The sequence below is a fragment of the Ursus maritimus genome, unplaced genomic scaffold (genome assembly GCF_017311325.1).
Source record: "Ursus maritimus isolate PB19 unplaced genomic scaffold, ASM1731132v1 scaffold_19, whole genome shotgun sequence".
Taxonomy (NCBI): Eukaryota; Metazoa; Chordata; class Mammalia; order Carnivora; family Ursidae; genus Ursus; species Ursus maritimus.
In genome coordinates, this window is record NW_024424341.1 from 44732054 (window position 1) to 44747557 (window position 15504).

Here is a 15504-nt window from a genome sequence, read left to right on the forward strand (position 1 = left end):
CTAGCAGCCATGTTTTCACTGGTTTTATTCATTAATTTTGTCAGATGGTTTAGTGGGGCGTGTGGGGGGGAGATGGGCAGGAGCTGTTCCCCAACCCCCTGTGCACAGGTCAGGACAAGTTGGGGGCTCCTGGAGGGAGAGGGAAGACAGGGTGTCAGCCTAGCCCTCAGATTTGTGCGAGAGCCCCCAGGATGGGAGGATGGTGGGTGGGGAATGGGTGTGCCCTTCGGCCCAGGGTAGGGAAGCTATAACAGGTTAGGGACCCACATCAGAAACAAGTTACAAAGTTAGAAACCTGGGGTAAGGGTCAGGAGTTCAAGAAAATACAAAACAAGGGACTGAATTGGGCCAAGATCAGTGAGGGGGAAGGGAAGGGAGGAAGGTCTTTCCCTGCTGTGGCTCAGCAGTAGCTTCGGGTCTGACCCTCAGAGTGGAGGGACCAGCTGGGAGTGGGGTAGGGGGGTGGGGGACCAGCCCCTTCCCTTCCTTGCCCCCCATTCCTGTACAAGGACCCACGGTGGTGCTCGCCCCCCCTCCCATAGGCTGGTGGGGCTGCCCTGTACAGCAGGAGAGGCTCTGGAGTTCCCCAGGGTGCAGGCACCCTGTGAGGGGTGTGGGGGCCCCAGGGGGCCCGCTGTTTCTGGGGTAGGCGGGGGGCTGGGGGGCCAGGATCTGAACGGCTACGGGGGTGGGCAGGAGGGGAGGAAGAGCTGGAAGAGGCGGGTGAGGGACCCCTGGGCCCCAGCGCTAGATTAACATAGAGGGGCTCAGGCCGGGTAGGGCGCCTGGCAGGATGCTGGGGGGCTGAGTAGCCAAGGTGGTCATGGGGAAAGCAGGAAGGGGCTGGTGGGTAGCTGAGCAGGAAGTCGGGGGACCTGTGGAGTGGTGGCGATTGGCCAAGCAGGCCATATGAGGCATTGAGCCTATCTGGGGGCATAGAGCGAAAGGGACTCCAGGACCTAGTGGGGCCAGTGTAGGGGGCTCCCTCACCCGTCTCGATTTCATAGTACAGGTTCTCTCCCCTGTCAAGTGGTGCAGGGGGACCTAAGGGGCTCCTCCAGACTGGGGCTGGGGAGCTGGTCTGGAAGGATGAGGAACCCAGGGGGTACAAGCCTGGTTTGGGGACCCCAAGGAAGGGCGGCAGGCACTCCCGAGGGGCTGAAGAGAAGAAGCCGGGAGTAGGAACCTGTGAGGGGACAGAATACAGGAACTGAGCTGCCATCTCTGGCTTATCCCCACACGCCCTGCACCCCCCACCTCTCCCGAGCTGGGCACTGACCTGGGCAGGGCCTCTGAGTCCCCTCCTTGAGGTCCCTGGGGGCCGCTGGCTCCTCACCAGGCTCCCATCACTTTGTTGCCTTGGTAGGGAGGGTGGGGGTCCAGGAACCCAGGCACCTGGGTGGGCTAGGGAGTTGGGGGCTGGCCCAACCCCTGAGGTCCCTGGGGGCTCACCGCCCACCTCCAGCGACAGTGAAGGGTGGAAAGGGGAGTGGGGAGCAGAAGGGGTGCTCCCATGCTCCTGTTGGCTCTGTCTCTGGGCCACCTGCTGAGCCCGCTCAGCCAGGGCCAGGGCCATGAGGCGTGCTGGGTTCTTGGGGGGTGGGGGTGGGGCCCCCCCAGGGCGCAGGAGGGACAGGGGTGGGGGCAGCAGCGGTGAATCCATACCAGGACCTACACAGGGAGGAATGGGAAGAGGAGTCAGCCAGGTCTCGGGTGCAGCATCAGGGTCGATCAGGGCATGAGGCAGGCTAGCCAGACTCACCATGCTGGCCTTGGGCTCCCCGGGGAACAGGCAGCGCCAGCTTGCTGCAGATCTCCTGTTGGCACGTGTCACTCAGCTGGGCCTCAGCTCCCCGCAGCAGCAAGGGGATGAGATGGGGCCGGAGGCCTGGGCTGGGGCTGAGGGTTGGCGTTGGGGTGACTGAGGCAGGCGTTCCCCCGGCCCCCAGCAGCTCCAGGACAGCAGGTGGCACTGATACAGCCAGGGGCTCTGAGATGTCCAGGGCAGTGGGCGAGGCAGGACTGGCGGCCCCACGGGGTGAGAGGGCCTGTGGGGTCACCCTGGGTGGGAAGGCAGAGGCAGGGGCTGGGGGTGCCGGGCTGGCGGGAGGTGCCGGGTCCCCTGGTGTGGGGCTGCTGCAGCGAAAGGTCAGGGGATCAAAGTCGAGCCCCCGGAGCCCCTCCAGGCAGCGGGGTGGGCTGAAGTCCAGCTCGTCACCATCATCTAGCCAGGCTGAGGTTCGGTGTGAGGGGGACCCAGAGAGTGCCCCCAGCCCAGCTCCTGAGGATCCAGAGGATGAGGACTCCGAAGAGGAGGAGGATTCAGAGGAGGAGGATGACGAGGACAGGCTCTCGCAGGAGCCAGCTGGTGCCGGGCCCACAGGGAAAGCGTCACTGCTGGAGTGGGGTCGCCGGAGCCTGTGCAGCCTCTGGAGGCCTGGAAGGGGGAGCAGTTAGGTCAGGGGCCAGAACTTGACATAGCCATACAGCAGTAATAGTAGGGTACATCACCCAGTGCGTTAGGCTAGGGAAGTTACAAGAAGAGGCGCCTCCCTGGATAGGGTCCCAGTGGCTGCAAATCCAGGGAGAGCTTTTCGCTGTTCAGACTCACAGTGAGAAAGGAAAGAGACGGCAAGGCCATGATGAGACTCCTTCTACACCCAAAGGCAAGACTGACATCTGACAAGCACGCGGTTGGTGAGCAGGAGTCCAGCAGGGTCTCCTGGGCTCTCACTATGGGGAGTGCAGACTGGGCAACCAGGTTTGGAAAATGATCCTGCCTCCTCACGTAGGTGGAACATGAACAGGAGCATGGCCTGCGGGGCACCCTCCGCTCCTGGGTGCCTGGGGTGCTCTCCACAGTGTGGCCGTGCCGGGAGTGCTCACCAGGGCCCCCAGGCCCCTCAGGAGTCGGATGGACAAGCGACTCTGATGGGAGAGCCGCACACGGATACCAGAGAGCAGCCAAGAGGAATGAGCCTGAACTACACTCCGCCACGTGGGTGGCAGCGAGCAGAAAGTCAAGTTCCATATCCAGCACCACACCCCCTTTCTTAGGAGATCTTTAAAGTTTCAAAACAGCAAGGACTGTGCCATATGTTACTTAGGCAGAGGCCTTCAGGTGGTAAGTAAGACCTTAGAGCAAGGGGATGCTGCCCATCAAATCTAGGGTCCCCTCCGGTGGAGGGGCAGCAGATGGGAGAGGGGAGGAGCTTGCAGGTGAGGGAGTGGGGCTCTTCTAGTTCTGGCCAGTGGGTTCACCGGTGTTCGATTTATTATTTAGATTTTTTTCAAAAGGAGTGAATAAAAGCCTGAGAGGCCCCTGCCTGGACCAATGATCACAGTACATCATGAACCAAGGGTGAGGCTTTATCTAGCACCCTGCACCTCATGCCCACATTAGGAACTAAAAAACAAAACAAAAAACCACCCCAAATGCCCCAAATTTGAAGTACATTTAGAGGCCACCTCAGGGCCCCCAACCCTCCCAGCTCCACCAGGGCCTGGGGATGAGCCACCCAGCGCTCACCAGCCCCGCTGGCTTGTGATGACAGAGACTCCTCACTTTTGGCAGATCTCAGCGTGACTGTGTCAGGTCGGCCGCCTGCGAGGAGAAGTAGGATGGTCATGGGCACTCCGGAGTGCCTCCCCTCCCACCCTACACCCACGGCGGCCTCTGACCTGAAGGCTGCGGTGGGGCGCGGGTGCCCCCCAGCCAGGGTAGAGGCTTCTTTCGGGGGATGCTGGGGCCCCGACCCAGTGCAAAGAAGGTCTTCCAACTGCTTCCCCCTGGCTTTCGCTGTTTCTCGCCTCTCTCCCCTTTCCTCCTGGGGTTTGTGTGAGACACAGGAAGCAGTCTGAGATCTGGGGCCTCCAGGCTGGCCCTGTGCTCCCACCAGCATCCCACTCACCTTTCCACAGGTGAAGCTGGGGCCTTGGGAGGGGTGGGCTCGGTAGGAGTCCCCAGCCGGCCCTGGGTCCGAGCCTGGGCTTCCTCCAGCGTCAGCAGGCGAGTGGAGGGGCCGCTGCCCGCAAGAGACTTGGGCCTGGGGAGGAGGCAGCGGCCTAGGGAGTTGGGAAAGGGGGCAGCTGTCAGCTCAGGGGGCCACTCAAGGCCACAGGCAAAGCCAAGCGCTACAGCCCAAGCCCCGGCCCCGCAGCGTGCCCACCCGGGCTGGCAAGGCAGGGGGCCAGGGCGGATCAGGCGGGAATGGGTGGGCAGCAGGCAGGTGAGGAGGAGGAGTGAGGCAGAACGAGCTGATGAGGAGGCAGCTCCCAACAGCCAGCGAGGGCAGCGGCTCTGGCTTCAGTTACCTCGGGCCAGAGGGCCCTCCGACGTGCTGAATCCTGATTGGGCTGGGGTCCGGGGTAGGGCGGGGAGTCTGGGTGGGGCCGGGGCGGGGTCAAGTCTGGGGACCTCCCACCTCCTCCCTGGTTGACCCATGGCCCCAAGAGCCCCCAGGAGCTACAAGGGGTGAAGGAAGAACGATGTCCGGGCCAAGAAGTGGGGATCCTGAGCGTAGGAGCTGAAATGAGAAGGGGGGGGAGGGGAGGGAGAGGCCGGGGCGGGGTCCTCAAGGAGCCAGGAGGGAGGTCCAGCTTCAGTGGGGTAGGGATAGGGCTGGGAGCCCACCTGCCCTCCCACTGCAGCCCTAACAATGAGGGGGCAGTAGCCAGGACATCAGGGGGTGGGATGGGCATACCTGCAGGGTCGAGGCCAGCAGAGGTGAAGGTGTCGCTAAACAGGACATCCACGTGAGTGAGCAGGAATTCCACCACCACCGACTGCACCCGTACCTCCCTGAAGGCTGCTGCCCCACCCAGCCCCACTGACTCCAGTTCCATGGACCTGGATGGGAGGAGGGGGAGGGAGGCCAGGTGCTTTGAGCCCCAGCTGGTGGGTTCCAGCTAGGCGAAATGGGGAGCCAATGGAAGAAATGACGTCATCTAACACCTCCGACCTTATCAAAGTGATCACATCCAGGATTGGGTTCTCAACCTTTCCCCAAACCCCTACCTCCCTGCCTTCCCCATCTCAGTGAGTGCTCAGGCCAAATCCCTCTGGGTGTTGCTCCTGACCCCTCTCCTTTGTTCCCTCACACCTACATCCAATCTCTCAGCAATCCCTGTCTGCTCCACCCACAAAAATATCTCCTTATTCTAAGCTCTTCTCCCCACCATGGCGCAGCCTCCATCCTCCCACTCCCAGACGTCACAGCAGCTCCTCCCTGGGCTCCCTGTCTGTCCTGCCCCCTGCAGTCTGCTCCCCTCCACAACCAGAGGGAGCCTGTGATGTCAGGGCCCTGCTGGCTCAGAGCCTCCCCTGGCTGCACCTCCGTCCTGGCAGAAACTAAGTCCTCACCATGACCCAGGACCCCGTAAGTCACTCCTGTAGCTGGTGCCCTATCACTTCTGACATCATCGTCTCCTCCCCCTCAGCCGCTCCCTCGCTTGCTCACCCACTCCAGCCACACTGGGCTCCCTGTGGTCCTCCAGCACAGCAGGCACCTTTCAGCCTCCAGACACTGGCACTCGCCTTCCCTTGGCCTGGTCTGCTCCTCCCCAGATATCCCCACAGGCCCCTCCCTCGCCTCCTGCAGGGCTTGACTCAAATGTTACCTTCCCAATGCAGTCTTCCCCACCCACTTTATTTAAAGTCCTAAGCTTCCTTCTCTCTTTTTTTTCCTTTGTCCTAATAGTTCTTATATCCACCATCTCATGGACCACCTATTTTATTTAGGACAGAGAGCTCTTCTGCCTTGGTCACCATCGAATGCTCTGGGGCTCACCCTGCTACTGGCCTTAGGAAGACTTCTTATGGAAACCTCCCTTGTCACTCAAAACTTTCAAAATGCCATGACCCCGTGGATCTCCTTTCCCTGCTTTGTAATCTTTCTCCTTGGTACTCATCACCATCAGACCTTATTCTCTATTTTTCTTGTTGATAGTTCATTGTCCATCTCCCCATGAAAATGTGAGTCTAGGAGCACAGGATCTTGCTCGCTACCAGGTCCCGGTGCTGAGAACAAGGGCTGGCACCCAGGAGGTCCTTACGAAATAGGTGTTGAATGAGATGAATCAGAGAACAAAAGCTGTGTGGGTTCTGGGTGGGAAGTGTGGGGCAGACTTGAGGCCCAGCCTGTGGAAGGAAGCTGATGGGGGCAGGCTGTGAGCTGCCCGCTTACCGTAGAAGGTTGGGTGCCCAGACAATGGCCAGGTTGCGGGCATGCATGCTGGTGTTGGCACTGTGTCTCGCCATGCGGGCCAAGTGCCTCAGCAGGTATTCCAGGGTCCTGAGGATGGGAGTGGAGGAGAACACCTGAGCCTCAACTCCCTTGGGACCCCACCACAGGCCTTCCCTGCCCCTTCTGGCTTACCTGTAGTGAGGCGGGGGCAGCTGCTGGATGACGTCGTGGACACGCACCAGGCGTTCCTCCTCCCCAGGCACGGACATGGCTTCCTGAGATGATGCATAGGCGTGATGGGGGTGGGCCGAGGCATCCCCACACCCTCCAACCTTGCCAGCTCCCTTACTCACACTGAACTTCCCATAGAGCTGGTATGTGAGCAGGGGGTTCGGCAGCTCCCGGAAGTAGAGCTTGCAGAGGGAGGACACACTGTGGATGTCCTGCAGGAAGGCGGGGCCGGACAGTTCAGGGATCCTCTCGCTGTCGAACTCATGCCTGAGGCCACCAGGTCAAGAAGAAAGATTCAGGTCAGAGCTGACCTACATGGCTGTATTCTTCCCCCACCTCTCAGAGTGTCCGCACATGGATGCCACCCTCTTCCTGTGCTGGGCTCTTCAGAGGCAGAACCTTACGGAACCCCCCAACAACTCTGTGTGCTTCAACGGGCGTGCCCCCCATTTTACAGAGGAGGACACTGAGGCTCAGGTGGGAGAGGCTCCTGCTTGCGGCTACCTGAGGCCATCTGAATACAGAGCATGACCACGCATGCTCCAGTCATTTTCCTGGCTTCAAGAGGTCACTGGAAAATGTGGCCAAAATCCCAGCAGCCCCCACTCAGAACTCTCCGGTGGTGTCCCACTGCTCTTGGGTGAACGCCCTCTCATGTGACCTCGTGCCTTGTCTCTCAGAGCCCCAGGCTCCACACCGTCACCTCACGCCTCCTGTTAGTCCCGATGCTCATGCCTCACTGCTTCCCGCTTGAGACTGTTCTTCATGCTGTCCCTCCTCAGCTCAGACCCTCCTGTGGTTACCCCCTTACTTTGTGTAAAAGGCAAAATCCCAACAGTATCCTAACAGAAGGCCTTGTGTACACTGCCCGCATTTACTTCTGGGACATGAACTCCTGCTGCTTTCCCCTTGTACTAACTGTTCCCACCACGGTGGGTGCTCATCCCAGGACGTCCGCACAGCTGGCCTGTCACCTCCTCTAGAGCAAGCCCTCCGCCAGGCGGCCTTCTCTGCCCACTGTATTTAAAACTGCAATTTCCCTCCCCAACATACTACGATCCTCCTTACCCCATTCTATTGTTCTCCACAGCACTTGTCACCTACTAGTACACTCTCTCATTTCCTTGTTTGTCTCTTCCTCCAGTGTGTGACCCCGCGAAGGCAGAAGTGTCTGTGTCCCCAGTGCCTAGTGTGTGGCATGTGGCGGGTACTCAATGAAGACTGATCTCTGCTTCCAATGCTTATTCTACTCTTGCCTTTCAGGCCTCAGCTTGGGTGTCACTTCTTCAAGAAAGCCTTCCCTGACCCCAGCCCCAGTCCAACCCCACCCTAAGCTCTCCTAACCGTCCCCTCACCCAGATAACTCTGTGTCCACAGCACATGGCACAGGGCCTGGAATAGAGACAATGCTCAGTAAGTGTGTGTGGAAGGAAGGACTTGGTGGAGGGCCCTCACCGTAGCCTCTGGATGTTGGATGACACTCCTGAGAGCCGGTAGATTCCATCCACCACCCCATGGGCCTCAATAAACTCGGAGCAGCAGCGAAGTACCTGGGGCACTGGGAGAAAGCAGGGCTCAGGTCTGGGCAGGCTACAACAGGGTGGGAGGAGTAGGCTGAGCAGGTGGACATGGGGCCTCACCGTCCTGGCCTGAATTGCTGAGGTGCTCTCCAAGGTCACAGCCAAACACCCTCTGCCGCAGGATGCCCCGCTGCCGCAGCCGCTGCCGAGAAGGGCGGGAGCGCATGAAGGTTCGGAGGAGGCCAGCCAGCTTCCCACGTGGCCGGGGCACGGCTGTGGGAGGAAAGGCAGGTCATAGAGTGTCAGAGCAGCCACTGGTCTTATGGGGAGTGGGGTGGGCAGGGGCCTGGCCTCTTGTTCCCATTACCTGAGGTTAGAGAGGAGACACCCTGGTGTGTTGGGACACCACATGGGGGACCATCGGCATCTGTGGGGTGAACAATGGGTGGAAAGAATGGACGACAGGCAAAGGATGCAGGGAGGCCTCCCCATTGTGCCCCCGGCACTCACCCCCTTTTAGTCCTGGACCAGGCCGCTCTGTGAACAATTCCACACACTCACTGGGGAAGAAACCGACCTGAGGAGGGTTTGGGGTCAGTGAGCAGGCCACCCTAGCTGGCACAGTGCCCTGACCCCCGTCCACCCAAGCCAGGCTCACCTGGAAGCCTCGTTTGCCCCGCCACCAGCTCCGATCCTCGGTGGGTGGCATGTCGATCACGGAGACAATGTCTCCCACCTGGGAGGGGGAAGGTAATTGGAGGGAGGGTCAGAAGGGACAGGGAAAGTGGGGAGCCCAGCCAGGAAGCCCAGGCTTCCCCACAGCCTCACCTCAAAGGAGAGCTCATCTGGAGCCTGGGCTGTGTACCGTTTGATTACGTGCGCAGCGGCCACTGCAGGGATGTTAAGGGAGGCCTCCTCACTGAGGAGCAGTCGCCGCCCGTGGTTGTCCAGCTGAGATGGAGAAAGGCCAGAAGGAGGAGATAATAAGGGCCCGGGGGAGGCTGCTACCTGTCCCCTACCTAAGAGCCTCTGTCAGTCAGAGCTATTGGTCAAACACCTAAATTCTTGCCCAAAAAAGCCCCTCCTTTCCTCTCATGTCCCAGGACACCCCTGTACCCTCATCCTCCAGAGCAGACACTGCACATCTGCTCTCCGAAAACCTACTGGTTTGAGCCACTGCTGGACAGACGTTCTAGGAGTTACAGTCAAACCTATTTCTAACTGATATATCTTGAAATCCTCCCATCCCCACAGTCCAATGCCTGCTGACACACACGCACACACACGCACTCATTCTCTCTCACAGGTATGTGCCCACACAAACACTCCTCTGCTCTGGCTCATTTCTCTTCTGTGCCCACACACACTCTCAGACTGGTTCTTGCTCCTCAGACATCCCTCACTCACTCCCAACTCCAAGTCCCCCTTCCTGGGCCCACCTCCATCCAGGTGAGCACAGGCCCACAGTTGAGGTTACTGTCCACCAGGCCTGACAGGGTCTCCAGGTATTGCAGCAGCAGTGGTACCAGCATCTGGGGGCAAGTTGTCAGGGGGGCTTTTGTGAGGAGACCTTGAGAGAGTTTGCGGCCCTCCTATACTGCCCTAGCTCACCTCTGGGCAGGACTGAAATACAGCCTGAATGCATGGGTGCTGCTCCGCTGGTAAGCACTGAAATATTTCCATATCAGTTAGTAACAGGCTATGCCAAGCTCCTGTGTGCCCCCATGGGTCCGGGCCATGCTGACTCTCCCACTGAATCCCCTGGAATGCCTCATGATCCTAAAACTGAAAGGAGCCTCCCACTGCAGTTTCATTCTGGGCCTCTCCATTCTGACTGGTTGGAACCTGGGCCATACCAGTGTTTAAATATTTAACTATCCTCTCTTGATGGTTTCACACATTGCTCATGAGGACACACCAGAGGATACACCAGAGCTGAGGCGGGGGCTGAGACAACAGTTTACCTGGGCAGCCCTGGCCCCCTCTGGGGGTGGGGGAAGCTCTGGGAGGCAGGAGAACCTCCTGTCAAATATGCACCGGTGTAGGTGGGCATCCAGGGACCGGAAGTCATCATAACTTCGGAGAACTGGCCAGGAACGGCCCTGTGGGAGCAGGAGGGACAGAAAGGAGCAGTAGTCCCATGACACTGAGCTGAGAACCATGAAGACCAGTCTGTCAGGCCAGATGAGAACGGGGTGGCCTCACCTGACACGTCACTTGCACCCCAAACACCAGCTCATTCTCTCCAGAGAAGCTGGGGCCTTCACGCTCTGGGGACAACAGGAGCTGTAGAGGGAAACAAAGGCCCAGGTAAGGGTCTCACTTTTGTCCCAGTCCTGACCTTTCCAGGTTGGCACTATCTAGAGATGAATCTGTGTCCCCTGCCTGGGCCTCCCTGAGGGCAGGTGATGTCTCAAAGTACAGGGTCCTGGCACAGAGCATACACCTAACAAAAAGTTAGGTGAATGAATAAAGAAACGAATGGATGAATGAATGAACCATTCTCCCCTTCCACCCTACAACTCCTGCCACTGACTGCTCAGATGGGGGAAATAGCTATTCCTGAGATAGGTTTCAGGGGTAAAGTGGCTGATATTGCTTCAGGCTTGGGTAAGATCTCACCCTCCCACCTGAGTGCAAAGCCCTCCTACCTGAATATGGCCAAAGTCAACATTCTCATAATGGAAATGGGCACAGTCGGCCAGCCGGGGGAAGGGACCTCGAGGAGCCGAGAGCCTGGGGGACAGGTGACACATCACTGGCGGCTCCTGTGTTTGGCCCCCCTCCTAAGCTGAGCCTCACCCTCACCTCACCTTTTCCCAGGCTTCCCCTTCACACTGGGCCCCCCAGTGTGGGGCAAGGGCTGCACTGAGCCCTCCCCTGGGCCATCCAGGCTGTCAGTGCTGCGAGCCTGTAGAACAGAAAGAAGAATCAGAGGCCTCCAGAGATGGGAGCAGAGAGACAACGGGGGCATTGTTATCTGTGAGCCTGGGCACGAAGGCCCGAATTGCTTCACAGGCAGTCCTGCATGGAGCAGAAGGTAGGTCAGGGGGAGGTGAAGGCAACTAAGGTTAGGCTTGCTTCTTTGTGTGTTGTCTGGGGTGGGAGGCTGGAAGAGCAGAGCCTGAAGGCGAGGCAAGGAGAGCACATGCTGGTACCATCTCTCTTTGTTTAAAGCCCTCCTTCAGCCCCTGCAGGGTATAGTTATCTCCCCTATGTGCCTCTCCACACCTTTTATTGATGTCTGGACAATCACAGCTCCCATCTTATCAATCTTCCTGCTTCTAACCTCTCCCCTCCTGCTAGCTTCTTCACAGCAAGTGCCAGTATAATTTTCATACCACACATATCTGCCTGTCTCTCCACAGATCATAGACCTTCAATGGCTCCCTGTTATCTTCAAGATAAAGTCTGAATTCTCAGGTCTGTTTACCTCTCCAGCCCCATTTGCCGCCACAGCCTCCACTCTCAGAGCTCTCAAACTTCTAAGAGTCCAAAAAAAGCACCATCTTCTTGTTTCCTCCTAGGCCTTTGCAAAGGTTGTTCCCTCTGCGTGGAACGCTCTTCCCCATCCTTTCAGTAGGTTCCTTCCTCCTCATCCCTCAGGTCTTGTCTCTCTCATTCCCTCCTCTTGGAAGTTCTCCCTGACCCAGGCTTTGTCAGCCTCCTCTTCGAGACCCCTCTATCCCCTGAAGTTCTCCCATCCCAGCCCTGAGCACTCTGAAATATTGGTGACAAGTCCATCTCCCCCATTGGACTGTGACTTCCCCAGGATCAGGGTCCAGCACAGAGCTGGGCACAGAATGGATGCTCCTCACAAGTAAGGTTGAGCCTGATTCTTCTCTGGGTTCCAATGCCCAGTCACACAGCAGGAGCCAGGTAAAATCTGATGAATAAATTAACCAGCTGCCAGATCAGGATTTCCCAGGCTGGGCTTTAGCCTCTCCCTCCTTCATATAACTGCGACCCCAGGTTCATCCTTGGGTCTCACCCTCGGTTCTGTCCCTCTCCAGCCCATGAAGCTCCCCAAGGCAGGACAGGATGTGAATCTCTTTGCGCCTGGAACATGGGGTCTGCCAGGAGGTATCAGGGAATGTCTGTTAAGTGAGCGAATGAGGGAATGAATGGATGAATGAGCAGGAGCAGCATGGTGGGGAGGGGGTGGGGAGGGAGGGTGAGGACAAGAAGATGGAGAAGGACCCAAGGATCTAGCGAGAGGTATACTGCTGGTTTGGGATTGGGACTGGGGTGGAGTAAAGAGAGGGGAGATGCTGAAGAGGCTGAGGTTCAGGCTGATGGCAGGGGTAGGGGAGGGTTGATTGAAAGGGAGCTGAACGGAGTGAGAACGAGGAGAAGAAAAGGGTCAGGCTGAGGATGGAGCCGGGTGGGGGTGGGGCTCAAGAACCACCAAAGGGGCTGGTGGTGGAGGGGGAGGGGGCTAGTCAGGGAGGGGTGGTTGTTGGGAGAAGACGCTGAGGACCGCTGTGGGATGGGGGCTGGTGAAGGACCCAGGAAGCTTCAGCAGGTCCCTAGGGGGGGCACTTGGGGGTGCGGGTCCTTCCCGGGACTAGCCCATCCCCCCAAGCCTGGGTCCTCGGCCACTGTCACCTCCATCCAGGGCGTGGAACAGGATGCACACTGAGGGGGCGGGGCCGGGGAAAGGGCTCCGGCCCAAGACCTGCGGGGAGACGAGAGGAACCTCGACGAGGGGTGAGGGGCGGCGCGGGCCGCGGGCTCGGGCGGGGCCGGGGGCGGGGCGCGCGGGGCGGGGCCGCGCGCGGACAGACTGACACGCGGACGGACTGACGGCCGCGTGGGCCCCTCACCACCATGGTAGCGTAGCCTCCTCAGGCGCCGGCCGCGCTCGACCCCTCGCTCGTCGTCCTCGTCGCCGCTGCCGCCGCCATGGCGACACAAAGGGGAGGGCGCGAGCCGCGCGCGGGCGGCTGCAGGCCCCGCCCCTAACGGCTGCCCGTGGCTCCGGCGCGCGCCCCACGGAGGCGGGGGCAGCGGGGACGCGGCGCCGCTTCTCATTGGCTCCACCCTTGGCCTTAGGACGACACCCCGCCCACCCGGAGGGTTTTCATTGGCTTAGGCTTCGGTCCCATCCCTGGCTCGGTCGCTTCAGTCCCGCCCCGCGAAGTTTGACAGCGCCGCGCCCATGACTGCTTTTCATTGGCTGTCATTGCCCTCCTGAGACACACCCCTAGGTTCTTTATGCTTTGCTTCCAACACTTCCGACGCTAACCAGTGGGCCCTTCCCTTAGTCCACTCTCATTGACCAGTCCTCCGACACTTTTTCTCCCCTTTGACATTCTTATTTGGATTCTTCCATGGCCTCAGAGCTTTTCTCCACCGCCAAGCAGCTTTTCAAGCTCTCCCTCCTTTAGCTCCATCTTGTCGGTCCCGACCCTGACACTGCCCACAGAATACTGAGGGCATTTGCCCATGGAAGGTTTTCACTGGCTCAGATACCCTGTCTGGGACGTAATGCTAGGCAGTCTGGGACTGGGCCTCGCCCTTCCCACTGGACATTGTCCTTGCTTCCTCCTCTACTGCTTCTTACAGGCCGGCCTCCAGCCTTGACTCCTTTTTCCTAGAACTGGTTTCGCCCGCAACACCAGAACGTGACCACGCCTCCCATAAAGCCAGTCCCAAGAGTTCCGCCTCTGACTTGAGCCAGGCCCAGAATACACTATAACAACGCCCTTTCCAAGAGAACTTTTCCATTAGTCATGTTCTCAACAGGGTTCCTCACCTCAGAAACTACTGCTTTGAGTCATTCAATCATTCATTCAAAAACTCTAATCACTTAATTTGTGGCTACATCAGTAAACAAAGCAAAGGAAAATATATCCTGCTCACATGGGGCTCAAACGCTGGTGGGAGAAGACAATGAACAAAATGTTCAAAAATATAGAAAATTAGAAGGTGATAAATTCTATGGATAAAAAATTAAGCAGGGATTGAGGAAAGGGAATGCTGAGGGAGGGGGTCAATATAGAGTTACTTATTTCAACTTACTGAACTTGCTGACCTCACTCCCATCACAGGGATTTCTTATATGATGTTCCCATTGCCTGCACTCTCCCCTCACCCCCCCCCCCACTAACCCCTTTGGTGGTTTTAAAACATGACTGCAAATTCTCTGATTCTGCTTTCATGAAAAGCTGGAGTCTATGTCCCCTCCCCCTTGAATCTGGGCAAGACTGACAACTTCAACCAACAGAGAATAGTGGAATTGACATTATGTGATATCCAAGGCTAAGTAGCAAAAAAGCAACGCATCTTCCTTTTTGTCTACTGCACTGACTAGCTCTAGAGCTTTGAGGCATCATGTGAGAAGTGCAGCTATGGCCAGGAAGCCATGCTTTGAGGAAGCCCAAGCCCTATGGAGAGACCATGTGTGAGCACTACAGTCCACAGTTCCAGCTGAGCCCAGCCTTGGAGTCATCTGAGCCCTGGTGCCAGACTTGTAAGTGAAGAAGCTCCAGAGATTCCTCCCCTGGCTGTTGAGTCACCTTTGAGTCTTTCCAGTTGAACCCCTAGACATCATGGAGCAGAGACAAACTGTCCCCAACTGTGCGCTGTCCGAATTTCTGACTCACAGAATCCATGAACATAATAGAATGATTGTTTAATGCCACTAAGTTTTGGGGATGATTTATAATCCAGCGATAGTAATTAGGATGGCCCTTTGTCAATTAGATAATTGACAATTGTCAGTTCCTACCTGTCTCAGCTTAAATGTAACTTCCTCGGAAATCCTTCTAGGCTCCAGTCACCTCCCAACTAGATCAGGTTCTGCTACTATAAACATCTTTCATTTCTCTTTATATCTAAACAGCGACTTCCTTCTTTTTGATTTCATTTAAATGTGTGGTTTATTCAAAAAGGCTGAAAACAAATATATATCATGTCCACGATATACAGAAGCTACTTTTAAAAAAAGATTTTATTTATTTATTTGAGAGAGAGAGAACACAAGCATGGGGAAGGGCAGAGGTAGAAGCAGCCTCCCTGCTGAGCGGGGACCCCGACGTGGGGTTCATGGGGTTCGACGTGAGGCTCAAACCCAGGATTCCAGGATCATGACCTGAGCCAAAGGCAAATTCTTAATTAACTGAGCAACCCAGGTGCCCCAAGGAGCTACTTTTAACAGAAACCTATTCTATTCTCCCTTTTTTATAAATACAGATATTAAAATAATCCTGATCATACATTCTCAACATTTTATTATGAGAAGTTTCTAATATACAGCAAAGTTGAAGACACCCGTATACCCACCACTTAGATCTTACCATTGACATTTTACTGTATCTACTTTATGTCACATTCACCTATTACTCTATTCATTCTATTTCATTAATCTTACTATTTTTTGGATATATTTCAACATAAATAACAGACTTTGGTATACTGTCCCCTAAACACTTCAACATGCATATATTTAACTAGAGTTCAATATATGTTTTTATTTTGAGGTCAACTTTACCTACAATAAAATTCAGAATTTTCACTGAATTTTGACAAATGCATACACTGTGTAACCAAAATCCATACCCAGC

General features: G+C 56.9%; 1 protein-coding gene across 1 annotated transcript; it reads right to left on the reverse strand.

Annotated features, from left to right (window-relative positions):
* Positions 1 to 8: 8 nt before the first annotated feature.
* On the reverse strand, positions 9 to 12932 carry ARHGAP33 (Rho GTPase activating protein 33). The gene is made up of 23 exons (XM_040632905.1): positions 12763 to 12932; positions 11928 to 12033; positions 10750 to 10847; positions 10588 to 10672; positions 10142 to 10222; positions 9901 to 10038; positions 9376 to 9468; positions 8765 to 8887; positions 8595 to 8672; positions 8447 to 8513; positions 8304 to 8363; positions 8057 to 8209; positions 7872 to 7974; positions 6539 to 6683; positions 6378 to 6460; positions 6186 to 6293; positions 4704 to 4849; positions 3912 to 4065; positions 3682 to 3827; positions 3530 to 3604; positions 1763 to 2437; positions 1280 to 1671; positions 9 to 1186 (listed from the first exon to the last, which is right to left on the reverse strand). The coding sequence occupies exons 2-23, from the start codon at positions 11952 to 11954 to the stop codon at positions 401 to 403; spliced, it is 3816 nt and encodes a 1271-aa protein (XP_040488839.1). The 5' UTR covers positions 11955 to 12033; positions 12763 to 12932; the 3' UTR covers positions 9 to 400.
* Positions 12933 to 15504: the final 2572 nt, after the last annotated feature.